Source organism: Coturnix japonica, chromosome 11 (genome assembly GCF_054131305.1).
Source record: "Coturnix japonica strain WE chromosome 11, WE-NBRP24, whole genome shotgun sequence".
Classification (NCBI taxonomy): domain Eukaryota; kingdom Metazoa; phylum Chordata; class Aves; order Galliformes; family Phasianidae; genus Coturnix; species Coturnix japonica.
In genome coordinates this window covers 27,808,222-27,836,221 of record NC_140673.1, presented here as the reverse complement: position 1 = coordinate 27,836,221, position 28,000 = coordinate 27,808,222, and the positions used below count along the sequence as shown (strand labels likewise).

Sequence of the window (28,000 nt, the reverse complement as noted above, 5' to 3'; positions counted from 1 at the left end):
GCACGGTTCTGTCAGCTGTGTTCTTTAGCTGCACCTTTATTCTTTCGAGTACGCGGAGGGGCAAAGGCTGAGCGTTAGGAGCTGCAGTGACAGCTCAGGTGGGTTTGTTGGGGTTCTACAAAGTATTACAGTGTTTTAGCACTGAAATTTTTGAAGCAAACACAAACCATCTCCTCCCATCTAACTGCTGTCTTTGCACATAAGGAGCCGTAACACAGCAAGCTACAAAACATCCAAGAGCAGCTTTTGGGGCTGGGTATCACCTTGAGATGGGGGTAACAACCAGCAGCTTCAGGTACTGCAGTGAGAACAGCACTGAGCACACGGTGCTCTGCAGGGCAGCTCAGCATGGGAGCGCTGCAGCAGGCAGCACAGTGAGCCCCGGCCACCCTCAAAACATGCAGGAGGAGTCATGATTTATTTCCCATGTACCCGATGTTCTGCCCAGTGGACAGGGCATAAAAGGGGCCAGACGTGTGGGATGGAGATACTCCAAACATGATCCATGTAAGATCCATTTACTGCTCGATCTGGAAAATGATGGGACAGTTCAGCCATCTCATGCATGGCCACACGATGGGACCCTGTGTGAGCAGGGCAGTGGTTGCACGGGGCCGGGGCTGAGCTGCCCCATCATCGTGTGTGTTGGCTCCAAATGCATTTGTTTTGCATTATAAAAGATCACCCCGTGGTTACTTGAAGGATCACACGCTCACAGGAAATTCAAGGAGACAAAGTGTGAGACGGACACCTGGTGCTGAAAGAAGCTAAAGGTGCAAAATGGCATCCTACATAGAATCACTAACCAGGGAAAGCCCTGCAGAACGCAGTGATGGCTCTGGGGAGCCACGCTTCTAAGCAGGTGAATGTTGCCTTGGTCCTTCACTGCTGCTCTCAGCATCAGGAGCACCTGGACTGAAATCCAGCTCTCCTGCTGCTAGAAGCAGCGACTTTGCTATTCGAAATAGACAGCGTAGACAATTGCAAGAGCGAACAGCGAGGAGTTTTTGAAGACATAGGATGAAAAGGTATCGGTGGCAGGATCCCACAGGCACCTGCTGCCGATCTGCATGCCCTGCCCGTTCAGCTGCCCAATGTGTGTCACCACAACGATCTTGTACCTCGGCAGCACCAGCTCCTTCACCCGAGCTTTGATCACCTGCAGGAGAGAGGTGAGCTGAGACTCACCCGGTGAGCTCTGCACGGGGCGTGCTCAGCATCAGGGTGTGCTGGGATGGGAAGTGCCAGCACGGCACTGCTCAGCAGTTGTGACAGTCCTGACGACAATCATAGAAGTGTTTGACTTGGAAGGGACCCTTACAGGCCATTTGGTCCCACTCCCTGCCATGAGCAGGGAAATCCTCAGTTCCACCAGGTGCTCAGAGCATAATCCCTGTCCTTGGGTGTCTGCAGGGCTGGGGCACCGCCACCTCTCTGGGCTCACTACAAAGCAGTGAGTGCATGAGAACCAACACTTCCATTGCTAAGAGCTGGCACAGCTCTCTGCTTCACAACAAGAACACAAGCGCAGGCATTATGCAAGGAGACACTGCAGGTGGGCACCATGCTCTTGATGAGATCACTTCGCTGTGGGCACTCACACTGACAGGCATTTCTTCTTGCCCTGTGCTGCTGAGCTCCAGGGCCAAACCAGCTGTAAGGCTGAAGGCTCAGGGCAGCAGCACAGAACAACAGAATCCCAGCACGGCTGGGCTGGAAGGGGCCGCAAAGCCTCACGTGTGGGCTGGGTGAGTCCCCCAGCTCCAGCTGCCCAGGGCCCACCCATGGTCATGGATGGGGCACCCGCAGCTCTGGGCAGCGCTGGGACCTCAGTGCCTCAGGGTGAAGAACTTCCCTGACATCCTTCGAACCCAGGCACAGTGCAGGGGCAGCAGCGCCTTCATCCCACACGGAGCTCCCACGCGTGGCACCGTGCCGCTAAGCGGTGACCTCCTGCCCCTCTCCACCAACACCAGCAGCCAAACGCCGCCCAGCCGTGCCCGGGGGACCCCGGCCTCCCAGCAGGACCACAGCCCCACGGCTCGGCGCACCTCGCTGACGGTCGCGGCCATCTCCCGGCACAGCCCCGGCTCGTAGCGCTGCTCCCGCAGGCAGCCCTCCAGCACGGCCTGCAGGATGGCGTCCACCGCCGCCACCGGGAACCGCTTGGGGGGACCTGGAGGGAGGGGGCAGTGAGCCGCGACGCCTCCCGCGCCCTCCCCGCCCCGCCGTCCCCTCCCCGCAGCGGGATGGCTGCCGGCCCCGCCGCGCTGCTCGGCCCGGGAGGCGCTGGGCCGACGGGAGCAGAGCGGAGATCCGCCCGCACCGCGCCGCATCCCGGCAGGACGCGGAGGGGACGCGGGGGGCAGCGCCGCCCAGAGACCGGCGGCAGCCGCAGCCCGACCCTCCGCCTCCCCCCGCGGGTCCCCGTCAGTCCCTGCAGCCACGTCGGTCGGATCTTCGTGTTCCGCACGGGGCGCTGGTGGATCCTCGTTGCCTACAAGGGTCTTCCCAGCCCTCGCATGTGTTTACAGCCGTGGCCCTCGCGTGTACCCACAGCCTGTATTGTCCCTATGTGTTCCCACAAGCACTGCATGCCCCCATTGCCCATTAGACGACACATGGGTCTCTTGAATCGACGATCTCCGTGCTCTTTCCCAACCTTAACGATTCGATGTCCCCGTGTTCCACGCAGCTCCCCACATCTCTCTATGTGCCGACCCCAATCGCAGCCCCATCCCTGATGCTATCTGATGCTATCTGGGACACAGAGACCTGTCAGCCTGTGATCCCCCATCCCATCCCCCACCCCCTCGGGATTCCCCTGCCCATGACAGCAATACACACACAGATAAAGCTGTGTTTTCTGGGTCCTGTTTATTTCCAACGGGGAAAAATAAAATCACATTTAAATTGCAACCGAAGGGGGTGTTTTGTGTGGCTCTCATGTATAGGGTTAATAAATTTTGTTCTGAGGCGGGGGTTTATTTGTTGCAATATTATGCGTGGTAAATAATTGCATATTTGAGATCTGGTGGAATGGATGACGGGGAGGATGGAGGAAAAACATTTATAAAAAACATTATGTACAAAAATGATATCCACGTCTCCGGATCCTAATCTATAAGGCAAGTAACAGTTAAAATATGTTGTCTCATGATTATCTTCCACAAGTCAATACAACACATTCATATTACCAGTGGTCAAATACAAAGCTTTGCTGCCGTGGTCTGTGGGCACCAAACCTGGACGGCTCTCATAGCTTTTCTCTGAGGACATTGGGGGAGCAGCAAAGTCTTTGTTACAGACTGAAGCGGTACCTCGGCCATCGGAGACTAAGGGTATAACAGATCCCATTGCACGTCGAGGCAAAAAAAGGCCAGCCGTTCATTAACTTATTGAACTTAAATCTTAAAAATAGACCTGTGTATCTTCATCCACAAATATTTATAAACATTTTGTACACAAGGGATTTCGTATCACGATAGAGCTTCTGTCGGGCTGTGCCCTGGGGATCCCGATTGGCGGCTGGGGGTCCCTCTGAGCTCAGCAGCCCCACACCCCCCTCTGCCCTGATGCCGTTCCCATCCCAAACCACTGCTCCTATTTGGATGCATGCACGCTACCAAAGCACCTGAGCATCTTCATCAGCCACAGAGCGCTCTGGGTGGAGCTGGAGCTGGGAGGAAGGGGTGGGTGGGTTTCGGATCTGCCTATGTGGGTTATGGACAAAATTCCAGCATGGCATTTCCACAGTGACTTCCTGCATGTCAACAGAGAGAAGTCTAACAGAGCAATAAGGCAGTCCAAGCGCCTGCTAAAGCTGCCAGAGCCCAGCTGCTCCTACAGGGCTTTGTCTCTCTGTGCAGTGAAATAGGGATGAGAACTGCAGCCAGAGGAGTCCTCAGCCCTACAAGGATCGCCTTCCTCCTCAGTTTGTGAAAGGAAAGAAGGAAAGAATAATTGCGGTGATGAAATGAAGTCTTTAAGACAGTCATTTCTTGTAGGCCAGGTACAATGCAGTGGTGTCCATAGAAAGATAGAATCACTGAGCTGGAAGGGACCCTCAAAGGCCATCTGGTCTCCATCTGGTCTCGCTCCCCGCAGTGAACAGTGACACCCACAGCCCCGCAGGGTCTCAGAGCCCCATCCCTCACCCTGGGTGTCTCCTCGAATGCCATCATGGTATTTTGGTCATGGTATGCTTCAGAATGGTTTGTAAAGCAGCAGAGCTAAGGGATGAGTGCACAGCAGCCCCGCAGCAGAACCAGAGAGCAGCATTCAGTGGAGAAGCAACAGCGAGGAATGAACCCAAACCCCATGTAGGGCATTGGCAGCACCACCATGCGAAGGACCTGACCCACAGCACCAGTTCGGGTCCCAGCAGTGAGCGGCACCGGCAGGAGGGGAGCTGGGCTGAGCTCGGGAGCTTTGGGTTATTTGGTTTCCATCTTTTTTCCTTAAAAAGCATTTAAAATCCCAATGCTAATGTAAACACCTCATCTTTCAAATGAAATATAAAGTAAAGTATCTATGTTCTGGTCATATTTACACTATAAAATCCCTATTTTTGGGACTATGGCATTGATGCCCTCTGGAAGCATGAGTTTATAACAATTGTACACAGCATGAGCTGGTGGTGCAGATTGTGCCCTATGTCAGGAAGGGGTGGGTCACAGCTCTCGTACACATTTCCATCTTGGAGGGGAGCAAACAACTGAGCAGGGCACAGAGCTCCAGCCAGGACTGCTGGCAGCTTTGCTTTCACATCTGCAAAGCTGTGTGGATTTGGGTAACCCAGTCCTGCTTTCCTCCTGCACTCACACTCTGTACAAACAGGCACACAGAGCTCCCATCCTGCAATGCACACCCCAAACCAGGAGCCATCCCAGAGCTGAAACAGCTCCAGACATTCCCATTTTCCCTTAGGATGGGCACGGGTTGCCATCTCCTTTTCCCCCCACTGAAATGAGCTCTGCACCTTCTGCACAGCTCTTGAAGGTTTCCCCATCTTCATGAGGCCGCTGCTCCCAGTGCCAGTGCTTTGAGCAGGGTCAGGTTGGGCTGCCTTCACCTCTCAATAGTTGGGTATAGAGATATCACCTTTCCCTGCCTAATGAGTAAAAAGGAAAAGCACGGCGCTGCACACCTTTACAGCACTTCCTAAACCCGTGGGGCCTTCAGAAAGCAGAGGAAATGAATAGAAGAAGCGAGCAAAGGATGGTGGAAATGCAACCAAAAACCCAGAGCCTGCAATGGGAACGCATCCCCAACAGCCACAGTGCCACTGCGGGGCAGAGCTGGGAGCTCCACCTGCACACAAATACTGCTCTGCACTTCAAGCAGCCTGAGGATGGAGAGATTTATTCACCACCATGAGACACACTGTGGGTGGGAGGGGAGTAAAGGAGCTCCCTTGGTGAGGAACCCACCCCCCCAGCACGGCTTTCCGCACCGTATTTGAATTGTATATATTGACAAAATGTAATCTACCTCTGTAAGCGTTGTGCCATTCAACAGTACTACTATTAGATTTATATACCACGGTTTGAATTACATCCATTTCATGAATGGTAAAAGGCTAAAACTCAAGTGTCTAACTTCCAAAATACGGCCTTACTGGAATGAGTACCATTTACAAATACAATAATTACATTTTAAAACCATTAACAATGTTACATCTAGAAGTAAATACTGCAGGACTGGTCAAGACGGTGTTTTCTGAGGGGAAAAAAAAGCTGAAAGTCGTCGACACTTCCAACAGAAATGTCCCAAGTGCAGGATTTAGTTCGTTTTAAGCTGGAATTAAAACCCGTTCCACTCAACTGTAGTCCTGGCTTATTTGCCACGCTATTTTCCATGTGTTCCCTTCAGTTATCAGCCAAGTATTTACCTGGAAACGGGACCAGACATCAGCCAGCCTCCTCCACCCACCGCCTCCATCCCCATGTAGAACCCACAGAGCCAGAGCTGTCTCCGGAGACCCCCGGATCCCACGAATGGAAAGCAGCCCCCACTGGGGGCATTTCGGGAGGGGTCGGCACCTACCTGCTGCAAACCTCTTCTTGATGAGCGAGAAGCGGTAGCCGGCGCCGACGAGCTCAATGTCGCAGCTGGAGAGCGTGCTGCCCTCGCTGGTGAACTGCACAGCCAGAGGGGCCGGGGAGCTGGGACCCTCGGCCAGCTGAAAGCGGGCCAACAGCGAGCCCACGCCTGCAGGAGAGCCCCCACCATCAGTTAGAGCCGATGCTGCGCCCACCCCCACCACTTCCACCCAGTGTCTTTGTTTACACCCTTCTGCAGCCCAGCTCTGGTTGGCAAAGCAGTCCCGGTTGATGCCCTGCTTTTTCCAGGCTCTTTGCTCCCAGTTCCAAATAGCATCCTCCCCCTGCAAGCACCCCCAGCTTGTGTGCAGACAAGAGGAACAAGACTCCTGTTCAGAGTCCCCGCTGCCCCAGGCACGCGTATTTGCAGGATTACCTCCATTTTCTGACTTCTGAGAGATATCAGGGATCTTCCACAATATCCTCTGCTGCTCCGCGTTCCTGCAAACACACCAGGAAGAGCATTTCTGTAGGAAGCAGAGGCTACTCGGACCCCATCCAAACGTTGCCAAGAGCCACGTGCTCAGGGCAGCCCACGCTCCAGAACCTCAGTGGTTTTGGGCTGGACCCAAGTGAGAAAACATCACTTGGGGTTGTAGAGTTGGGCTGCCCACCCCCGTCTGGTGTAAGAGCCAGGGCTGGGTTGGGTGCTGGGTTCAGCACACAGCAAGAACGTGATCTGTCAGTGATCCCTACCAGACAGCGGGTGGGAGCACAGCCTGCAGCTTGGTTACTCCTCCATCCACAGGGACGAGGAACTGGACGTTGTTTAGAGCTACCGGTGTGGTCATTGCCTCTGTATTGTATTTGTAGTCGATGCGCAGGTCAGTGCTTGCAGGTTCACACCGCCAGCTCACTGCAAGGTTTAATGGAGTAGACTGAATACCCTGGGCAGATACCTTCCAAAATGACAGAAAAAACATTCAGTTCCTGTAGGGGTGAAGGGAGAAATCCCATTTTACAGACTCAGTCATTGCAATGTGTTTTAGAGGAGACAACGCCTCACATCCACATAGTAAGTTTGTTCTGGGCCCCCAGTTGAGTGCCGTACCAAGAGCCTCAGCACAGCACAACCCCCCTCCCCTGCACTATGGAAACCCCACCTCTTACACATCATATCTCCTACAGCACTGCACATGTTTTTGGCAGAATTCAACCTGTCAAAACACCATACCTGGTACTTGAGCATATCCACATTGTAATATGTTGCTTGTGGTTTCTGCTCCGATACCTTCTTGAGGTGCGTCATCAGGTTTGGCATGTTGACCCAGAACTCCTTTGTGCTGGTGTCACTCTGCGTGCTGTCACTGCCGGCAGTTAACGTAGAACCACAAGATCACTCGAGTTGGAACAGACCTCTGAGATCCTTAACCCACCCCCAGCCCACCCCCCCCTGCCCACTGCCATGTCCCTCAGTGCCACGTCCCCATGGCTCTGAACACCCCCATGGATGTGACCCCCCACCCCTGTGCAGCTGTGCAGTGCTGAGCGCTCTTTGGGGAAGAGATTTCTCCTAGAACCCCACCTACCCCTCCCCTGGCACAGCGTGAGGACTTCACCTCTCATCCAAAACCAAATTAACAGGAGGAGGGGGGGTATTAACCCTTTCCCTAAGCCACTCCTGCAGCAAAGCAGCACCGAGAGCTGCCTGGCCCAAGCTGGCAGCATGGATGTGAATAGGGGCTCACCAGCAGAGGAGCTGTGGGTTTGGCAGGACGTGCTCCAGCCGGTTGTAGTTCAGCACACGGAAGGTGAGCACCGCCGGAGTGGGGTTGTTGGCAAAGTGTCGGGTAATGCCTGCCGGGAAGGACAGCACCATCTCCCCCGTGATCTTCACGATGCACCTGCAGCACCGAGCACAGAGACCCAGGGGGAGGAAATGGAGGGCTCAAAATGCAGCACAGGGTGGACAGTGGTGACAGCCCCCCTCTTCCCACCCCAGACCCCCACACCCGTGCCCAGACCCCACGGCCAGCACCTACTTGCTGGGGTCGGCTCCCTTGAAGTATGCATTGACCGTCTCGGTGAAGGCAGCAGCGACGGGCAGGGTGTCCTGTGCCCCCATGGTGAGCGGGCTGGGGCCCCGTGATGACCCTACAACAGAGCAGAGCCTTTGCTAGTCAGCTGCAGGATGGGACCCTGCACCCACCCCGGGGTGTTCCCTGCTAGAGCCCCAGCCCAGTATGTGGCTTTGTGGGCAAAGAGTGAAAAGAAGAGGTCCCCAAGGCTTTGGATCAGGCTTGAAAACCATTTTGAAGTGATTATTTTCCCCTTAAAAGACAAGTAAGGAAAAGAGCAAAGGTGCCTTGCCATGAGCACGGGGCACCAATCCCTGCATGGGGATGGTTTGTGCAGATTTAAGCTTCCAGCCCCCAGCAGAGGGGCCAGGCAGTTTGGTGTCCCCTCTGAACTGAGCAGGATGCTCGTGTCCTCACCCTGCAGCTCAACACCGATTCAAAGGGGCTGCACAAGCCCAGCCCACAGGCTCTCCATGCACACATCTACATATAATGCTGCTGCTTCCCTGCACAGCTCACGGGTGGCTCCGAGGGCTGCAAATCCGCCAAGGCCTGCATTATGTCATGGTTCAGGCTGTGAAGCAGCAGCAATCTGGCCAGATGCATGACTGCTTGCAGCCTTGCCATGGTGTACTGCAGCAAGAGGAAGACAGCAGCAGTGCAAGGGGCAGCCTGAAACCCTGGGGCATGCTGGAAACCCCCCAGCACTGAGGGCAGAGCAATTGAGAGCAACTAGCATGTAGTGTGCTCGCTGGTGCCTCACCATCAGCCCCAGGCAAGCTCTACCCGAGGTGCAACATGCCCAGTGCAGGTACCGTGGGCTCTGAGCCTCTGGGGACCAGGAGATGTCCCCAGGAGGTGGCCACGAGAGGTGCTGCCTGCAAAACAATGCCCCACAGGCTCCAACATGCCCAGATCCATTTTTCCACAATGCACCGTTTTGCAATCTTGTACATCAAGCTCAATGCTAGGGTTATTTTGCTCAGAACATACATAACAAGTGATGGCAAAGGGTGAAATGCACTGTTCAGGATGATTTTGCTTCCAGCATGCAAGCGCATGCAAGCTGGCAGCCCGAGCTGCTGCACGGGAAGGTAGCAGTGAGCAATGCCATGCAGCAGGCTGCTGCCAGCTCGTGCTGCCCTCCCAGCAAACCCATCTCCCCACCGCCGTCCTGCCGCCGGTGCCCGTGTTTGCTGGCTGTGGTCCTGGCTGCTGGCTCAGCCTTGTGGCATTGCAGCTTTCCTGCAGTGGGATGTGGGTGTGGGACGTTGGGATTTGGGTGGTCTCACGGGAAAAGCATCAGTGTCAATAAACTACACCTTGAGTTCTGAGATGCTCGTAACAGCAGAGCGTCAATGTGTGAAAACACAGCTGCTCTCCCCCAGCAGCATGGAAGAGCCTTCCCAGGGCTGGGATTTTCCTTTAGGAGCCCTAATGCCCAGCAGGGCATTAACAATGAACACAGCCACACATCTCTTGTCCAGACACCTGAAGAGCCCTGGGAGGATGCATGGGCTGAGCCCAGATGGCGTTGCTGTGCCAGCAGCACAGAGTGCACCCCAAGACCCGATGCAGCAAGATCTGCTGCAGAATCACCCGTACAGTGCTGGGTTCCCCCAAAGGTTTCCTGCTGCCATCACTAACCCCATCAACCTGGCTTAGTGCTGAACATGCTCACTCCCGGCCCCAGCACAGAGGAAGGACAAAAATCCTTTGGACGCAACCGGCACCCACAGCTCTCACCACCAACTTCTCCCTGCAAACCCCTGCAATGTTCTAACAAACACAGAGAGAAATCAGCTTTCTTCCACAACAAGCTTTGATATAGAATCATAGGATCAAGGTTGGAAAAGGCTCCACCGCTCCCTGGGCTGCCTGTCCCAGCACCTGAGTGCTCCATTTGGAGAAGGAAGACTGGTTTAAGTACATGCTATGGGACCAATCCACTTTTAGCTCCTGCTTCTGGAGTCACTTTCAGATGCATTTCATTTTGGCCAAGGAAAGTGACAATGCAGGAGATCAGCATCCACCCGGCAGGGCTTCGGAGCCCACTGGGTTCACTTGCTGTTATCCACTGGGAGTGGGGCAGGTTTCCCATCACAGCGATGGCACACACAGGGGTGGTTTGCCTCACTGTTGCCTGAATGGTGGCGCAGAATAGAAGGGAAGGAGCGAAGCCGGCTGAGCACGGTCCAAGCATCACCAGCGCAGACAAATTACCCCACGGCACGCAAATACTCTGCCCAGAGCCAAAAAGAAACAACAGCAACAAAAGGAACCCTGACCAGAAGCGCTGCCACGGTGACCCCCAAAACTTCAGATCCAGCAGCAAAAAAGATCCGATAACCATTACAAGACCAAAGCATACAAATCCCCCCGGGTCTGCGCAGGGCTGTAGGCCCAATCCAGTGAGGAGGAGGAGGGAGGACAGGAACCCAGCTCCAGGAAAAAGCAAGACTTAAATGAGCACTGGGAGGAAGGGGCCAGCAGCTGCCCCGATGGAAGAGGAGAAGAAGCACCGCCCCTCACCAGCACTGACCCCTTCCCAATGCTGCTGTGGCAGTGCCCTCACCAAAAGCACTTTGCTCAAGGCTCTGCACACCCTGTCGTGGGACCAGGACCCATGGGGATGCAAGAGCCACAGAGATCCCGGAGCCATGTAGCTACGTCAGCTGCAGGATGCTCATTCCCTTGTGCTGGGTGGTGGGGCAAGAAAGCTCAAAGGTGACAGAATCAATTCAATGGACCAAAATAAGTAAATAAATAAATAAAAGATTTCTGAGTGTTTCTAAGCATCTGGTTTTGCTCAGGACTTGCCTGCCGAAGCCCTGCCCTGCAGGCAGCAAGCAGGAGAACTGTAGGGGATGGCTTTACCTGGCTGGGTCTCAGCGTGTGCAATGCCTGCGGTTTCCCAGGGGTGCCACAAGGCTGGAGTGAAGGTCCTATTCCTGGCAGCACTGGTGCTTTTGGAGCAGTTCCATGGCATTCAGCCCAGGGACTGAGATAGTTCCTTTTATTTTTTTTATTTTTATTTTTTCTTTTTTAAAGTAAACCAACAGGGAAACAGCTCATTGACGAATGGCATCAACCCAACCAAAGCAGCCATAGCACCTGGCACAGCATTGGGCCGCAGCACTGGGGGAGCCCGGGGCAGCGAGTGAGCGGGGAGCGAGCGGCAGCTGAGCCTGCGCACTACTTACCTTCGAAAGTCAAATAAAACTTTCCTCTGTCAAACCAAACGAGGGAAGGCTGTTCATTCTCTGTATGGCCGGGAGGTGAAGCGGGATGGGGAAGGTTCAGGAGAGGGAGAGAGAAGGACACAGAGTGAGTCACAGAGCAGGACATCCATCTCGCTATGGGGCGGGGAGCGCAGCAAGCCAAGAGCGTGCGGGGCGGGAGCGGGCTCTGAAACTCAAGGTTGGCTTGGAGAACAAAGCAGGAAGCAAAGCTATGGAAGCCCAATGGAAGGGAATCTCTGCCCACTTGGAAAGGATTTCTTTGGATTTTCTTCTGTTGCCTACGGTAGGAGAGCATCAGGTGCCTCAGACCGTGCCAGCACTGCATCCCATGGGGACATCATGATGGGCACGACCAAAGTAGCGTGTGTGGCCAGACTGCAGCACAGCAACATGAATCTCAGGGCACACAACTCCAGGTAGACACACACACATGGGGCAGCAATTGCCCGACTGGAACTGCTACCAGCCAGCTGCACTCACACCACCCCAAAACTGCTGGAGAAGAAGCAGCACCTGAAACCAGTGCTGCTGAAGTGATGGGCTTGGGGGAGAACGGCATCAGAGCTGCTGAACGAACCCTTTCCTTTGGAGTGCGTGAGGTGGTGGCGTGTGACCCCTCAGTGCTTTTTGTCACCAGGGCCACTTTCAGGCCACTTTTCAGGCCCAAAGTGCAGACATGGGCACTTTGTCACAGGGCAGCCTCTTCTGACCACGTGAACGGGAGAAACGCAAAAAGACAGTAAGAAAGAAAAACAACGAGAAAACAAACCCCAAGTGAAATCAAGCCGTGCAATCTATCAACAAAAACACAAGGAGAAGAATTTTAACGAGAAAAATAATTGCACGCTCGCTGGCACAAACACAACGGCTTCTTTCTTTGTAGTAAGTGACCGCACATGCAACCAGGATGGAAGCACACCAGCACAGCATGAGGGACACGCAATAAAACCACCGCTCCCAGCACCCTCGGATGAGCTCTGATGGACGTTGCTGCTCTGGGAGCATCATGGTGGAAGCAGGCATCCCCAGGCGCCATCAGATCATACACTGAGAGCACTGCCTGCTCTGACCAGGGGCTGCAGCCCTTGGGGCAGGGGGAGCATCACGGTGATGCCTGCCCCTACCTGGGGCTCGGGGCTGGGATGTGCCCAGTGAGCAAAACATCATGAAGAAGCTACAGTCAAGAAATTATACAGGAAAGGGGAAAATGTATATGTAAAAGTGAGCACCTAGAGGAGATACTTCATGCTCATCCCAGGGGGAAATCCACACAAGGGCAGGGGCTGCTGGCAATGAGCACAGCCCAAACTTCAGAGCAACTCCTCCTGGCTTCCACCAGCCCCTTACCCAGCTGTGTCTTCCACCAAAGCCTCTGTCCCCCCATACCGCTGCTCTGGGTGTGAGTTTGCAGTACCATGATGCGCTGAATAAGTACACGGGGCTGAATAGATACATTCAAGACACCTCCAGCATGAAGTCCCAGAGGGATGGAGACGCGGGCGGGAGGCAGTGCTGCCATTCCCAATGGCCTCATATTAGGAGTTCCCATGGAATGCCTCACACTGTTGCCAAGCACACACAGACACAAACAAATTCGTGGTTTTTTCAGATGTTTCTTTCTCTAACAATCTTCTCTAGCATCCGACCTGCTCCTGTCGAGAAGGTCCCAGCTGCTGCCAGCCTGTGGCACAGCAATGCCATGGGACATCCCCACTGAGCGCACCGGCACATCATCAGAACAGGACAACCAACAGGAAAAGCCACGGAAAGAAAAGGGAGCGGGGTGTGATCCTGGTCGAAATGGAGCTGCAGGGAGTGAGGGCGCAGGCAAGGTGACAGGGAAGGAGGCACAGGGGAAGGCAGCACCCCCAGAGCACAGACCTCGGAGCTGACAGCCAGACATGGAGTATCAGCAGGGTGCCCCATGCCACGTGGGCACCTGATGGGTTGAGCAAGAAACGTGTTTCTGAGGACATTTCCTCCAGAAGCAGCACCTTGTTATGACTGAAAATGTGCGAAGCAAAGGGGTTTGAAGAGCCTTTGTTGAGACCCCATTTCCCACTCCTACTTTAAGGGGAAATGCATATTTCAGACATTCAAAGAGATCAAACAGTCGTTGCTTCCCAGATCCCAGCATCTGGCTTCCATCCTCCCTCCCCTCCCAGGTATAAGCATCCCCAGCAAAAAGCTGCTTTTGACCAACCTTACAGACCACAAGCGTGTTCCATGTTGTTTTACACTTGGTGATAGGCTCTGCCTTCACCAAACACGTGTTGGAGAAACCCTCTGACAACATCACCTTGATGACCCTCCACACCCAGCCCCCATCCTTTTTTGCATCTGAAAACCTGTTAAGATGGATGAGTATGAACCCAAAGATCGAGCTAGCAAACCAAAAAGGGCTGAGGGCTCTCACGGCTGTTTAGAGGAAGGAAAGGTGAAAGAAAAGCAGTGCTGTAGGATTTTTACCAACTGTGGGAGTGGTGGCTGCACTCAGGGAATTGGTGGAAGATATGGAAGAAGTACTTTCAGCACGGGCTAAAGGTGCTATCGGAGGAGGACTGGATGAGTGAATTGGAGGGCTAAAAGGCCTGGACTGGAGAAAAACATAAAATAACACAAGGTTAAAGAAAATACGCACTGAGCATTTGTATTAAACAAGCAGAAGCTGTTGCTGGAGATGTAATTGTGGTGCACCCCACCTGCTGACCACATGGGACCCCTGTGGGGAGGGTTGCATTAGTGTAAGCAGCATCAGGCAGGCATGGCCTTGCTGCTCCTGCCCCCACTTCCTGTGCTGCTTCACATCCCAGCAGCCCATCCTTCATTCTGGTTGCCATATCCCTTTTGGTACAGGAGCAACATTCCACCCTCTCTATACCCGCTAAACCCAGGTTGACCTGACCCCTGCACCCCCAAGGATGCAGCTCAGTGCTATTCTCCCACACATGATTTGTTTCTGTGCACAAACAGCAAAGAAAAAAAGAAAAACCTGCAAGCAGCCCCTGCAAACACAAGCATGTTGCACCTACCAGGTCTGCGACGGAGGGCTTGCCAGGGGGCAGCTTGGGCCGCGATGGGGGTCGTGGTGGTGGGGGTGGTGGGGTGCTGCAGGCAGCCAGTGGTGTGCCGGGCCGAGCTGGGGATGAGGAGCCTGCAACAGAGATGGGGAATCAGCAGCACGTCAGCACACAGATCCTGCTCCCAGGAGCTGGTGGGGAGGGGACAGGGTGTCCCCGCATCAGTTCCCCCATGATGGCTGCTCCAGAGCAGCAGCTTGGCACAGCAGAGAGTACCACGATTGCTGCAGTGCTCTTGGAGGTCACCCGAGTACCCAGAGTCTGGCAGATTTACCCAAGCAGGAGAAAGTGATTCACCGGGAATGAAATCTCCACCTGCAACAGCTTTTGTTGTGCCATGAGCTGCAGGGAAAGGGTACTTCTTCCCCTCCATCATGACAGTTCATGTCAGCAAGAAAAGAGGTTTGGGTTCTTCTTCCTCAGAGTCCCACAAAACCACATTGCGCCTCCACTTGTCTTGGCACAGCTCTCATTGGGCTTCTGCAGATCCCAGGGCAGTGCACAGCACCATTGTGGGATCAGTCCCAGCCACAGGAAGAGGGGAGGCCGGGCAGGGACGTGGCTTTGTCCCAGTGAAGAACAGGGATGGGAAGGGTAGAAAAGCAACGTTATCAGATCTACTGGGAGCACTGCCAGCACTCTGAGAGAGCTTCCATGAAGAAGATGGTGATGCTTTCACAGCTCGTGTGGTCACCGGCAGCTGTGGCCGTGCTGGGAACGCTGACTTATTCACCTCCAAACAGATATTATAACAGTCGCTTAAGAGGAAACCCAGCAGATCTCTTTGTTCCATGGATAGACTTCCTCCCAGGGTAAGTTAGATGATACCAGTGCTGTGCAGCAGTCACAGACCACTGCTGCCCAATAGAGGTGGACCTGCAGCACAGCAATAGCACCTTGATATCGTAACACCCAACTACCCAGCGTTGGTTACCAGCACCATGGGCTGCAGGAGCACACTCTGGTTTGGAGCAGAATGTTTTGCTTGAGCAGACAGTAAGACAATGCTTTTAGCTCTGTATTTCCCCTCTTAAAGGATAAACAGCTCATTGAGCTTTTTGAATGAGAGCTCATAGTAAGAAAACATCAAACCTAAGCCTATGGAACTTGGACCTACATAAATGAATGCTGAGATGAAACGTAGGTTTGTTTAAAGAACATAAACCACAGCAACTCATCCAGGCATCTCTGAAAATTGAGCTGCTCTTATTTAGAAGCCTAATTTGGGTGCCAAAGGTTGATTTATTTCCCCCCTCCTTGTCGCTGTCAAAGCAAAACCAGAATTATTCAGAGGTAATCCAGCAGCATCGTGTGATGGATCCACACGTGTATTTGATCCAGAAGTGTCCTGCCTTCCAGGTGTCAGGTCTGACACAGGGATGTTCATTCTCCCCCTTGTAAGGTGTCTCTGTAGCAAAAGCCATCAGCACTGCACCATGACCCAGCAGGAATCTGCTCATACTCTGGGCTCCTGCCTGGCTGTGGTGGAACCCAGACCCCCATGGGATGCTAACACAGGAACACATCAGACCCCCCAGCAGCCCAAAGGTGGACCAGGTCTGATTGACAGCAACCCAGACCTCAACACTGAGGGAGAGCACAGGAGCAGGAAGGGATCCAGACCAACATCCCACTGCCACCAGCTGTGGCTGTATGAAGTTGTGTACTGTTTTTGTGTGCATGTTTCAACACTTGGCATATTTACAGCTCACTTTCCCACCTCGGACTGCTCAGGAATAGGAGCCAGCAGTCTGCAAAGCATGCAGAAAGGAGACAAAGTAACTTAGGTAAGAGATGAGGATGCTCTGAATGAGGAGCCCAGCTCCAGAGAGCTCCTTTCTCACACCAAGGGGAGTTTCTCCACCTCTCCCACCATCACATCCCCCATCCTCAGCTCAGTCAGTGCAGCTCAGCCATCACAGAGGCAGGAAGTAATTCATGAAGAAACTCAATGGTCCCACTGGGATGGGGGCTGCAACCCCCAGAGTCCCCATCCCACCCCCACCAACCCCCAGCACCTTATGAGAGCAGCACAACGAAGTTACAGTACTGCCATAAAGCCAAGCCACACTCACAGGGAAAGCAAAGCTCCATGGACACCAAAGCTCCTCCAACTACACACGGAGCAGAGGGGTCCTATGCCCTCCCCCACACACCACACAGTGTGGGATTGTCATTAAAGCAATTGGGACCAATTCCAACCCATTGCTCTTGATGTAAAGCTGGTAACAGCAGTGGGACAAAGGTCGATCCTGGATTAGGTCTCCATGCAGGATGGCAGCTGGTGAGGATGTTCCAGGGTTGGGCTCAATGATTCTTATGGGTTTCTTCCAACTCAGGATATTCTATGAGGCTGTGAGCAGCACAAGTCCTGGTGCAGGGCCTCCCTTCTGCCCTTACACAACACAAGAAGGCTGCAGCTTCTCAAACTCAGAGCCCAGCTGTAAACTGACCTCTCAGAGCTCACTCGCCCCAGCAGACACACATTTATAATTGAGCAGGTGAAGCCAGGCAGGCAGCACACATCACACAGAGCTATCAGGTTTTGTCCCTCTGAAACACACGTTCTGAAAGCCATTTCTCAAAACCCAGCTGTGGTTGCCTGCTCCCAAACCCAAGGCAGGGCAGACTGGGACTGCATTCACCACTCACCTGCTGAGGTCACAACAGCCCCACAGTGCTGGTGTGTGACAAGCAGGCTAAAAAACTGCACGATTATTAGTCAAGGTGATGATCTGCCTGGAGTGTTTGTGCCTCTGTTCACTTTGAAGCCTACAGATGACACAGCTGCAGATACAGCCCCCCTCTGCCCAGTGACATTGGGTGTACACACAAAGCAGAGGACAGGGAAGGGTTGATGGAGCACTGAGCTTTGGGAAGGCTTTCAGACCCGTCCGACACCAGACACAGTGGGGAGCGGGGAGGAGGACCACACGGAGGCCGAGGGCAGGGGAAGCATCGCGGGGCAGCAGGACGTACCGCTGGGGCTTCCTGCTCCGCTGCCGGCACCCGGCCCAGGGGATGACACGACCGTACGGTAGGTGGGCGGCGGAGGGGGCGGCGGGGTGGCTCTTTGTCCCGGCCCAAATTCCTTGGGTGAGGCGACCGCTGGCTCCTCGTTCTCCCCTTTCGCATAGGGCTGCTCCAAAGGCTTCTTCTGCAGCTCGTCCAGGCGCAGCGGGGAGGGCAGGGCGCGGGGCGGCTCGACCCCTGGGCTGCCCGTAGCCACCGGGGGGGACGCTGCCGGCTCCCGGGGCCTCGGCACCGCCGTCGTGTTTTCCGGGGATGGATCGGAAAAATTGACCCACTTGTTTTCCGCGTGAGCAGCCACAGAGTTGGGGGATTGCACGGGGCCAAAAATGCTGTCCAAGTCATTGATTGATGGCGGTTTGTCACTTTTGGCCTCCGTGGCTGCCTGGTCACCTCCTGCGGTCAAAGCAGTGGGTTTAAGCTTAGCATTAAGAGGGCTGCGGCGGCGCGGGGCTCGGCGCCAGCTGCTTTCTACAGGGATGCTCAAAGCACGTTGCCAAGCACGTGGCTTATCGGCTGCTGGGGGACGTCATTCGCAGAACACACTTGGTTGGAATACATACACTGCACAGGAGAGCATGCAGCCGCCCGGCCCAAGGGGTTGCCTCATACAAGGCACTCCTTCCCACGCACCATTTACAGCTGGCACGCAGCCTTCATTATGTCACAGCTAAACAGCGTCATTATCATCACCAGGAATTATTAGTTAGCTGTTAGACTCACACAGGAAGCACAGCAAACCGAAGCTCTCTTGCACTCTTCACTCATATATATATATTTATACACACAAATATAAATATATACATTAACACATGCTGGTTTGACGCTCCCACTGGCCAAGGGCATGCAGCACAGGACAGCACACGGGGTGGATGTATTTCAGCTGCAGCCAGCAGCACATGAAGCTCTGGTGGCTCTGCTCGCTCTCTGAGCTGCCACCACCACCATCATGACCACACCTGGCTGCACGGCTCCATCACACACCCCAGCACAGCGCAGTGCCCACGCTCCTGTCCCAGCACAGCCTGCTGCTCTGCTCACTGTTTGCAGCTCAGGGACATGAAGCAAGGCTGCATATTGCGTGAGTGCTGTGCAGGAGGATGACTGACCTCACACAGCACAGCTTGGAGGAGCAGGAGCTGCAACCCCTTTCTACAAGCAGCACCATCCGCTGAGAGCTTATAAAGCACTGGATTTGCCCCAGCAGCATGGCTGTGCCTCACTCAGCTTTCCTTCACTCATGGTGCAGCACACTCCCTGCTCACAGCTGGGAGGGCACAGCAGGCAGGAGCAGCCCAAACCCACAGTTCCATAGGCCCAGCAGCAGGCTGGATGGCTCCAGCCAGAGTGAGAGGGAGGCAGCAGTGCTATTTATTGCCAGTGCAGAGCAGGATTTAAGGCTGGCTTTATATTTTGCTCCTCAAAGTGACCGACACCAACAGCATGGGGAGCAGAGAGCAGCAACTGAGCAACGCCAGCTCAGGACCAGCAATGTCTTTGCAGCATTGCCCTGAATGCAACGTCTGCTGAAACAACACGGACGCAACACATGACAACACACAGGGGACAAATCCACATCTGAAATGCAGCCGCTGCATGGGATGCCCCAGGGAGAGCCAACCCCACGGGTCCAGATCCGGCCGTACAACATCACGTGCTAGGAGCTGGGTGCCTGGCCTTTACCTGGTGCCACCGTCAGGGGTGATGCAGTGCGGGGCGGCGTGGCCGGGACGTTCTTGGGCGGCAGTGGTGGTGGAGCTGTGAGGGAAAGAGAGGAGAGCATGAAATCAGTTGGGTTGGAAAAGCCCTCTGAGCTCCCCCAAGCCCACCCACAGCCCACCTCCCTCAGTGCCACATCCTCACGGCTCTGGACACCCCCAGGGATGAGGATCCCCACCCTCTGGGCAGCTGTGCGGTGCTGTGTGCTCTTTGGAGAATAGATTTCTCCCAGTACCCTCCTGACCTCTTCCCCCCCACCCTTGGCTCAGTGTGCTATGAGGAAACCAATTCTATGCCCAGCTGAAGGCAAAGAACTCAAGGAAGGTGGCAGAAAATCTCCGTGAATGGTTTGCACTGCTTTCCTGCTGCCCCCTCTACACAGCACCAGGCTGCTCTCCCAGCACTATCTAGAGCCAGCAGCAACCAACAGAAGGTTTGGGATCATGTTTGGGATCATGTATGTAGACACGTGTTTGTTTTCTGTCAACTTACTTCCCATTGGAAAAGGTCTCTGCAGCTTTGGGGACTCAGTGCTGTTGGGCTGGAAGGAGCCCCAGATCTCGGGCTGGTCCAGAGGAGCTGGGAAAAGAGAGCAAATAAATAGACGTGCAATGGAGATGATAAAGCTGTTTTCCTACAAATACCAGAAGGAGCAGTTAAGGTACATTCATCTGAAGCTCATAAGGAGAGGAAACCAAGCCCTGACAGCAACCCCCCACTAATTAAAGACATTTATTTTCCCTGTAATGTTAGATAACTGCAGGGCCGCCTGCTTTTTAAATAGGACATGCAATTAGTTTGACACTCATGATGCTTGGCAAACAAAACAATGCCAATTTGTGTCTTTGGAGGCTTATTGCATTAAGTGAAACACTGAATTAATTACCGAAATCCTCTGGAATTTTAGGATACGCAGAAAATAACCCAGGTATCAAACAAAGCGCATTTACACAGATGGGGAACCCATCTCCTATAACTCACTGAAGCATCACACACAGTTTCTCTTAGGCTATATGTGCAGAGCTACACACAGGGACAGCTTTGCTCCAAGGTTTAAGAGGAGCTTTTCATTGCATTGGGGCTTGCACCCATCCCTCATACCATCCAGCTTCTGCTCCTCGAATGCTGACTCCAGTGGGGGCCCAAAGAGCGGTGCCAGTGCAGCAGGGTCTTCTGGGGGCTTCCTGCTGTGGGACAGAGGCACACAGCATTCACAATGTGCACTGAGAAGCTGTTCTTGAACACAAATGTGTGTATTTGCAGGGAGATGGTGTGGTTTAGACTCTTGGTGTGCATGCAATTGTGTGCTAAAGTGCTTCAAGTCACATCTGGATGACATAGCCATAATGGAGAGCCCTACTGATGGACTCTATGGAGCCATGGGGCATTTGTGCTGGGTGATGCCCAAGCAAGATCTTGCAGATATATGGTGTATGTGCGTGTGTGTGTGTGTGTGTACACACACATATCCCCTGTACTGACCTGCTGGGGTCTGGCGTGGGTGTGGAACGCCGAGGCCGTGCAATCTCCTCACCTGTGCAAGGTCAGACAGAGCAGGGTTAGAGCTCTGCCCCTGCCCCACATCCCCCCCCCACATCCCACGCCAAGCCCACTAGTGAGGTGCAGGTAGAGAAAGGTCTGGGCTTAATCCAGCTCTTGTTTCTATAGTAAACGGTTGTGCTTCTGCTACATGGCACCCCAGGGATGTCCATATGGCCTTCCTTAAGGGGACATTTGGGTGCCATCATTTCTGCCACAGCAAACCTACCCTCCCCCCCTTCCCTTTATTAAATACATTTTAAAGGCCACCACCACCAAGCTGTCTGCACTAATTACTTAGGACATACTTACTGGATAAATTCCTCTTAATCATCCCCTGGAATTACAAACACAGGAGGTCAGCGGGGTGTGCAGGGACACAGGCACGTCGCAATCAGAACCCACAGCAGCAGCACAGCACACAGGGCAGAAACTGGCTGAGAGTTACTGTGTGTGGCTGAGAGACGCCCACCCACACATACGCACTAGGAAATCAGGCTTGCTCTCAGCACACAGGGAGCAGACAGAGCCTAGCAAGAGGATTTTGCACCACATACACCCATTCCCTGGCAGCCCCAGGTTCACAGCTGCCCTGGCACAAAGCTGAATGCTGTCACTCCAACCCAATGGGTGTCCATTGGAGGCATCCTCACCTTTGATGGACTGGGGACTGATTTAAGCCAAATAATGCATGGTCAGTGACCTAAAGCCCCGCTCTTGCCACACAACATGCAGCACCTGCATGCAGTACAAGCCCCCCACCCCCTCCAGAGCACTGCAGTATCACCACTTGCACAAACTCATGGCCAAAGGCAGCAAGGAAGGCAGCAAGGAAGGAGCTTACCGGGCTGCGCCGCTGCGGTCAGCGAGAAGGGAGAGAGAACAGACACCTGGTCAGAGAGGGATGCGTCAGCACCAATGTGGCACCATGCCTGGACTGGCATCCCAGGGATAGGGAGCATCCCTGCTTGAGAACTCGAGGTTGGGACCCTTGGGATGCTCCTTCCCCAGCTTTACAAGCAGCCCCATGCTGATGCACAGCCATCTCTTTCTCTGCCTACAAGGAGGGCAGTGCCCATCCAGAGCTGCCCTCAGGGTGTTTATGGGGTTCCTCTGTGCTGCAGTGCTGCTGGGCACAGACCCCAGAAGCCAGGCATGCAGCATGCTCCACACCTGCCCTCCTGATGCACTTTGATATTTTGGCAACTGAACCCCTTTGATCCTGATGCCCTGGGTCAGCTCCTGCAATGGAGCACAAGCAGGGGGGGAGCCTGGTAACCCCAAACAGAGAGAATTTGCCCAATCTGGGCTCAGAATGGAAGTCCTTATGAGGACAACATCACTGCTGCACACACCAGCACTCTGGTCACAAACCACAGATGCACTTTTCTGCCTTCCACTACATCCTGGTGCACAAGGACGTGAGCAGAACTTGCTCAGGGAAAGCTGTGCCCTCACACATCTCATCCAACACCAGCCCCAGCCTTCCCACAGAGAGCATGGAATGCCCCATGTGGACTATGCACATCTCAAGGAAACACAACCAGGCTCCTATCCACAGAATCACGGAACTGTTTGAGTTGGAGGAGACATTTGAAGGCCATCTGGTCCCACACCCCACAATGAACAGGGACACCCTCAACTCCATAGGCACTCAGAGCTCCATCCCTGACCTTGGGTCTCTGCAGGGATGGGTCACCTCTGCCTCTCTGAGCTCTCTGTTCCACCCACTGAGTTAAACCCAAGGGTGAAGGACAGCAATGAACATCACACCTTCCAGAACTGTCTGATTTGTTATTTGCCTTTACATTCTAGTTCCAGAGACATGCAGAACAGGTGCCAGGAAAGCAGAGCACACGAGTCAAGGCTGTATTAAAAGTTTGTAAGCAAAAAAAAAAAAGAAAATTTCTTACCGGACTTTTCCTCTAAAAGTATGCAGAAAAAAAACAACAGAATAAAAAGAGAAAATCAGATTTCTTCTGTAAGGGGCTGACACAGAACTGAAAGGATTGCATCTGTGAGCAGAAGGCATCAGCTTCTCCCAGTGCCTTTCTGTGAGCTTAGTGACATCGCATTGATTTGGGAAGGAGAAATAAAATGAGGACCTTGGCTTCTATTTGAGACTGATTCACACCTCAGATGAGGGCTGAGGATAAACCCTGAACAGCTTCAGCTGCAGAGACTCCATAGCCCACTCTGAAGCCTATCAAAAAAGCAAAACTCGCAGATCTGTTCCCAGCAGAACAGATTGGGATGCAATGATGATCTCAACAAGCCTTATGAAAACCAGTGGGTAGCAGCATTCATACCAGGGAGCAGACATGGCTGCTCCTTTCAGACAACCCTGGGTGGGAAGCACCCTACAGCAGCACTATGGAGAGCCCCACAGACATTCCCCAGCTCAAACGTTGCTATCAATCCCCATCACCACTCCCTATGGATCCAGGTGACAAGGACCCAGAGCCAAGGTTCCTCACTCACACACAAGGGAAGGGGCTCCCTGGGCCAAAGCAAGCAAATAGGAATAGAGCTGGGGACATGGACAACTCACCACAGGGGATGGAGAAAGTGCAATGTTGCCTACGGATGCCTTCAGCTCATCCACCGTCGCCGCGCTCTTCAGGATGTCCTTAGCCTGCAGCGGTTTGATCTTGATGTTGTACTTTTTGTGGGCTTCTTCCTCCTCCTCAGACTCACTGGAGGAGTAGAAGTGCTTCCCTTTGGTGGGTGCAGCGCAGCTAAGGAATCTTGCTTGGAGATCAGGAGCACCCACCAGCTCAGCAATGGGTCAAAACCTCACATCTCACTGAAAAACGGGAACTGAGCATTTCTAAAGCGCTCATCCCTGACCTCAATGGCAGGAGCAGCCACAGGGACAAGCCTTCCTGCACTGCCCATGGAGGAGGGTAAGAAGACTGCTCTGCTGCTGCCCAGCAAAGTCTGCATTGGTGCATGGCCACCCTTCCTCAGCTCTGATGGGGACAAAGCCCTCCATCAGCAGAAAGTGGAATCCTATTGTTCACTCACCCTCCTCCAGCTGTGAACAAGGATGCTTTTAGCCCCAAGCTTGGCACACATGCAGCATGCACAGCCTGCATCCTTGTTTCCTCACCCCTTACAGAACACATTATGGATCTGTAGATCATAACAAAGTAGAGGGCATGAGGTTGCCCAGGAAAACCTGCTCAAGTCATAGCATGGATCAAAGGCACTTAAACATGCCCCCTGCTCCACTGCTACAGATAACACTCTCTGGGAGCTGGTTTGGACTGCAGAGCAAGAGCTCAAAGGAGAATAAAAGAGGAAAATAAGAAAAACCCATAAAGTCAGTGGCCTTTCTGTGAACCCCAGCTCATCTTACAGATCGTTAGCCAAGAGGCCAAGCCCACAACAAAGGATATAGCCTGGCTCCTCAGGCCGGATGCTGTAGCCCTCCTCATCAAGCTCTGGGGAGTTCTGCATGGGGCACAAAACAGGAAGGATCAACACTGCTGCTGGGGTTTTGTTGTTGTTGTTACTATAGTTTTTTCCCCCCCTCACACCCAATTGCAAACCACATTTGTCTTTGGTTGGACCCGGTGCTCTCCTCACCTACACAGGGAAGAGTAGCCCTTCACTTGGTCTCCTGGCTTCTGGACCGTTTTATAAGCCTGTCTGCTGAATCAGTTCTCAAATCATTGATGCCACATGGAATCATTAAGTTCAGAAAGGTAGTCTGTGGTCATCCAGTCCACCCATCAACACATCCCCCCCATGCCCACTAAACCATATCCCTAAGTAACCTTTCCTTTAAAAGAGAATACACATCAGTACATCTGTAATAATGTCTCTGAAGTCACTATTTCTGCTCAGTGTGCTTCAGCTTTGGAGCAGAGAGACAAGAGTGGGGCTGAGGAACATGGTTCACAATAGAGCATTGCCCATGGAAGGGGCAGAGCCCTCAGACACTTACGTATCTGTCCCAGTCGATCTCGGCATAAAATCCATTGGGGGCCCCATTCGTTTTCTTCTGTAACACATGGGAAAACAAGATTTCAACACTTAAAATGAAGGGGGGGAAAAAGAGAACATGAATATACACATGTGCTTGCGCATCTATGTGGTGAGACTCTACCACGACACAAGCCAAGCAAAGGCTCTTGGGGCTGCCTTTAAACCAACCCTTGGGTTTAAGCTTCCTTAACGATGGCAAGGAGCACCATGTAACCAAGCACCATGTTCCTTACCGAGTTATTTTTTCCTTGCTCCTGTGTGCCCTCAGGTTTGCTATGGCAAGGTGGCTCATTGAGATGAGGGCTGAGAGGCTGGAATGGATTGGGGTTGGGCAGAAAGAGGGTTAATGCATTGGGCAGTTGGTTGGTTTTAAACAGAAGAACAAATGAAAGGAATCAGCAAACACTGTGGGGTCTCTATAGGGAGGGAAGGACACCCAAGGGCCATCATCCTCACTACAACGTGGCTTTCTCCAAGAACGTACTATAGAATGAAAATTGAAATTTCCATCCTCTGCTGCCTGTTTCAAAATACTCAGAGCTCTCATTAGGTATTAAAAGAAGGAATGGCTTTCCTGCTTCCTCCAGGTTACTGGAGCACTGGAAACCCTGCCCGTCCTTCAAGAAAGCAAACTGTCTGGAAAACCCACATCTTAAGGAGAAAGCATCAGCTGCTGCCAAGGGTTGGAGGTGACGTTTGGGTTTCCAGCTCAGAGATCCTGCCCCATCTGCACACAGTGCTGCCATCAGCCATGCCCAAGGAGCTGTCAGCTGGGCTTTCACTCTCCAAAATTAGATTTGGCATTGCTCAGCGCAGCAGTTTTATTCAGAGTTTTGTGACGTGCAGAAATCTATGTCATTGTATTTGCTGGGGTTTATTTGCTTTAACTGCTGAGCAGAACCTTGATTAAAGCACTACCTGAGCTGCAGACTTCTTAATCACTAATTAACAGCCAGGAACTAATGGCAGAGGAATGCAGGTGAGCCCCAAGCCAAGGATCTGGGGTCAGATGTAGGAAACAAGACATGTCTCTGAAGGAGCAATGTAGCACCACAATGTCTGTATGATGCCACACTGCACAGTGGTGCCATGTGTCCCTGGCACAGGGCTGGGCACACAGTGCTGCTGTCCTGCTGAATGTCTCCCTAGGGCTTATTTTAAGCCTTTAATGCCTGAATCCACACAGTCCCAGTCTGGGCTCAACACACTGGACTGTAAATTGGAAATCAAGCAGCTAAAGTGCTCCTTCCACAGCCTGGTTCTAGCGGGGCCGTTTCTATCCTTAACCAAGAAAAGCAGCAGCATCTCAAGAACAGCCATCATTTTCATCTCATTTTAATACAGAAGTGAAACTGATATAAGAAACAGGTGTGTGGTGATTTGCCCTTAGCTCCACCCATAGAAAAGCTGCCCTGAGCCGATTGTGCTCAGCAGGAGCTGGGATCTCCAGGCACCTGAGCAGCCCTGCAGGGCGCACAGCACCTGCTGGCTATTTCCACTGCATCAATTTTGTACAGAGTCCTAAACTATTATTATTTAAACTGCTTCATCTGGACTTGGAGACTTGTTTTTTATGTTAAGAAGGAAGTGGTTCACAAAATAAGCGCCCATGAAGGCCAACAAAGCTGCTAACACAGAGCAGTGCTGAGCAGTACTTACAATGCCATCCCTGTCCGGTGACCCCCTGCAAGGAACAGAAAAGACACCTGGGTTAGCTCCAGCACGGCCCCATTGAGGACATGCAGCAATGGTGCTCTGAATGCTCACACAGCAATTGGAGCTGCCACTGCAGCATTGCCAGCAAAGCCAAATCGTTGGTGAGCTCCCCAGGAACCCTGCACAGCTGTGCTCTCATGCTGTAGGACAGCACATATACCAGTACATCAAGTGCTCCTGGGCTGGGTTAACCTGATGGAGATTAACACCTTTCTATCAAACATCACCATGACACTCGTGTGCTCCTCTCTCATCATAGGGGTCACTTCCCACTTCCCTCACTACAGCCTTCCCCCTCTCCAGATGTGGCCCAGGGACCTAAAGCCCCTCCAGCAGCAAAGCTGAGCTCTGTGCCACCACTGCCCACCATGGTCCCACCTGTTTCAATGGGATTTGCATCCGAAGAGATTCCAGCAGGTGTGCACATCAGTATTTGGGCAGAGATTGATCTGCTGCAGCTCCCAGAGGAGAGCTGGGATTCTGCTCACTGCTCACTGTGGCTATGCACAGCAAACACACCCATGTCTCCACAGCACTACAGAGCACACATGGCTGCAGGTCTCTGTGTGCAGGGGGGGAAATGCCCTGATGCAGCCTTTGCTATGAGCCATGACTTGAGGATGACAGATGTCCCCAACACACCCAGGTCCTTCCTGCCCTGGCACAGCTGTCCTGCCATCATTACTTATTAATGCATTTTGGATATCATTGACTTACGTGGAATCAGTGTCCTTTTCTTTCTTGCGTATACCAAAGGCCTTCCTTGTACGTTTTTTCAGTCCTGTAGGTAGGGGCACAAGAATCCAACATGCACGTTACACTCCAAATCAAACCACTAAGTTGCTTCCCCAGTTGTCAGCTCTAAATCATGAACAAGGTGAAAAGAAACCCCCAGCAGGGCAGTGCAGGCAGCGTGTGCCTGCTTACACCTTGCTTTTATTAAGTGAACGCTCATTAACTTGCTCAACTACCTATTTCACAGTATCCCTGACCTTACTGTCTTGTGATACACTCCCTCACCACAGTGCAGGCAGTGAGAAAACCCTTATTTGGGGTAAATAAATGACAAAACAAAACCTACTTAACCACTAGGGTGGTGCAGTGGTTCAGCACAGTGCTTGTAGTTATGGCAGTGCCAGCCCACTGGAGAGAGGGGGACACAGCCTTCAATGGCCACAGCAGCAGGTACCAGCAGAGCATCAGTTCTAACAGCAGCTCTGAGACATCCCTCCCATTTTTTGGAGGAAAAGCAGTCCCTGGGAGCATTCTAACACCTTGTATTGAGCACACCCGGGGAGGGCTTTTAGCATTTGAACTGCTTGGAGCTGCCATGAAGCTGGGCTGCTGCTCTCTGCTCTGCCTCCAGGCTTGTGCATGCCCTCCAACTGAAGTTATTTTCTGCTTTCCCGGGAGCATCTCACTCCTCCAGATGGATGCAACAAGCACCCCCAGTGCTGGCTTTCTGCAGTACATCACAGCTCATCAGACTTGAATTATAACAACACAAGGGGAACCTCAAGGCTCCTGATCCCCTACAGCCAGATGTTTGGTTGACCAAC

At 53.1% G+C, this 28,000-nt stretch overlaps 2 protein-coding genes across 12 annotated transcripts in view; both read right to left on the bottom strand.

Annotated features, from left to right (window-relative positions):
* Nucleotides 1-6: 6 nt before the first annotated feature.
* Nucleotides 7-2,436, bottom strand: DYNLT5 (dynein light chain Tctex-type family member 5). 2 transcript variants are annotated; one of them, XM_085512417.1, is made up of 3 exons: nt 2,241-2,429; nt 2,052-2,177; nt 7-1,159 (listed from the first exon to the last, which is right to left on the bottom strand). In XM_085512417.1, the coding sequence occupies exons 1-3, from the start codon at nt 2,334-2,336 to the stop codon at nt 956-958; spliced, it is 426 nt and encodes a 141-aa protein (XP_085368543.1). In that variant the 5' UTR covers nt 2,337-2,429; the 3' UTR covers nt 7-955. The 2 variants fall into 2 exon arrangements, with proteins under 2 accessions (XP_085368543.1, XP_015726274.1); XM_015870788.3 differs by having other exon boundaries at nt 2,052-2,436.
* A 422-nt stretch (nt 2,437-2,858) lies between these two features.
* Nucleotides 2,859-28,000, bottom strand: part of SGIP1 (SH3GL interacting endocytic adaptor 1) — a 32,122-nt gene continuing 6,980 nt past the window's right edge. Inside the window, exons 2-23 of one of the 10 annotated variants that reach the window (XM_085512411.1) lie at nt 27,159-27,222; nt 26,385-26,409; nt 24,959-25,036; nt 24,685-24,741; nt 24,134-24,188; nt 23,284-23,459; nt 21,045-21,069; nt 20,676-20,727; nt 20,295-20,380; nt 19,686-19,772; nt 19,158-19,232; nt 17,424-17,870; nt 14,397-14,518; nt 13,834-13,960; nt 11,326-11,385; nt 8,087-8,198; nt 7,793-7,948; nt 7,279-7,411; nt 6,801-7,003; nt 6,481-6,545; nt 6,049-6,213; nt 2,861-5,893 (exon numbers count right to left, since the gene is read on the bottom strand). In XM_085512411.1, coding sequence (XP_085368537.1) covers nt 5,871-5,893; nt 6,049-6,213; nt 6,481-6,545; nt 6,801-7,003; nt 7,279-7,411; nt 7,793-7,948; nt 8,087-8,198; nt 11,326-11,385; nt 13,834-13,960; nt 14,397-14,518; nt 17,424-17,870; nt 19,158-19,232; nt 19,686-19,772; nt 20,295-20,380; nt 20,676-20,727; nt 21,045-21,069; nt 23,284-23,459; nt 24,134-24,188; nt 24,685-24,741; nt 24,959-25,036; nt 26,385-26,409; nt 27,159-27,222 — 2,393 coding nt within the window. In that variant the 3' untranslated portion in view covers nt 2,861-5,870. Of the gene's footprint in view, nt 5,894-6,048; nt 6,214-6,480; nt 6,546-6,800; nt 7,004-7,278; nt 7,412-7,792; nt 7,949-8,086; nt 8,199-11,325; nt 11,386-13,833; nt 13,961-14,396; nt 14,519-17,423; nt 17,871-19,157; nt 19,233-19,685; nt 19,773-20,294; nt 20,381-20,675; nt 20,728-21,044; nt 21,203-21,576; nt 21,623-23,283; nt 23,460-24,133; nt 24,189-24,684; nt 24,742-24,958; nt 25,037-26,384; nt 26,410-27,158; nt 27,223-28,000 lie in introns of those variants that run through there. The other 9 variants (XM_015870824.3, XM_032446223.2, XM_085512405.1 and 6 more) reach the window with 9 other exon arrangements.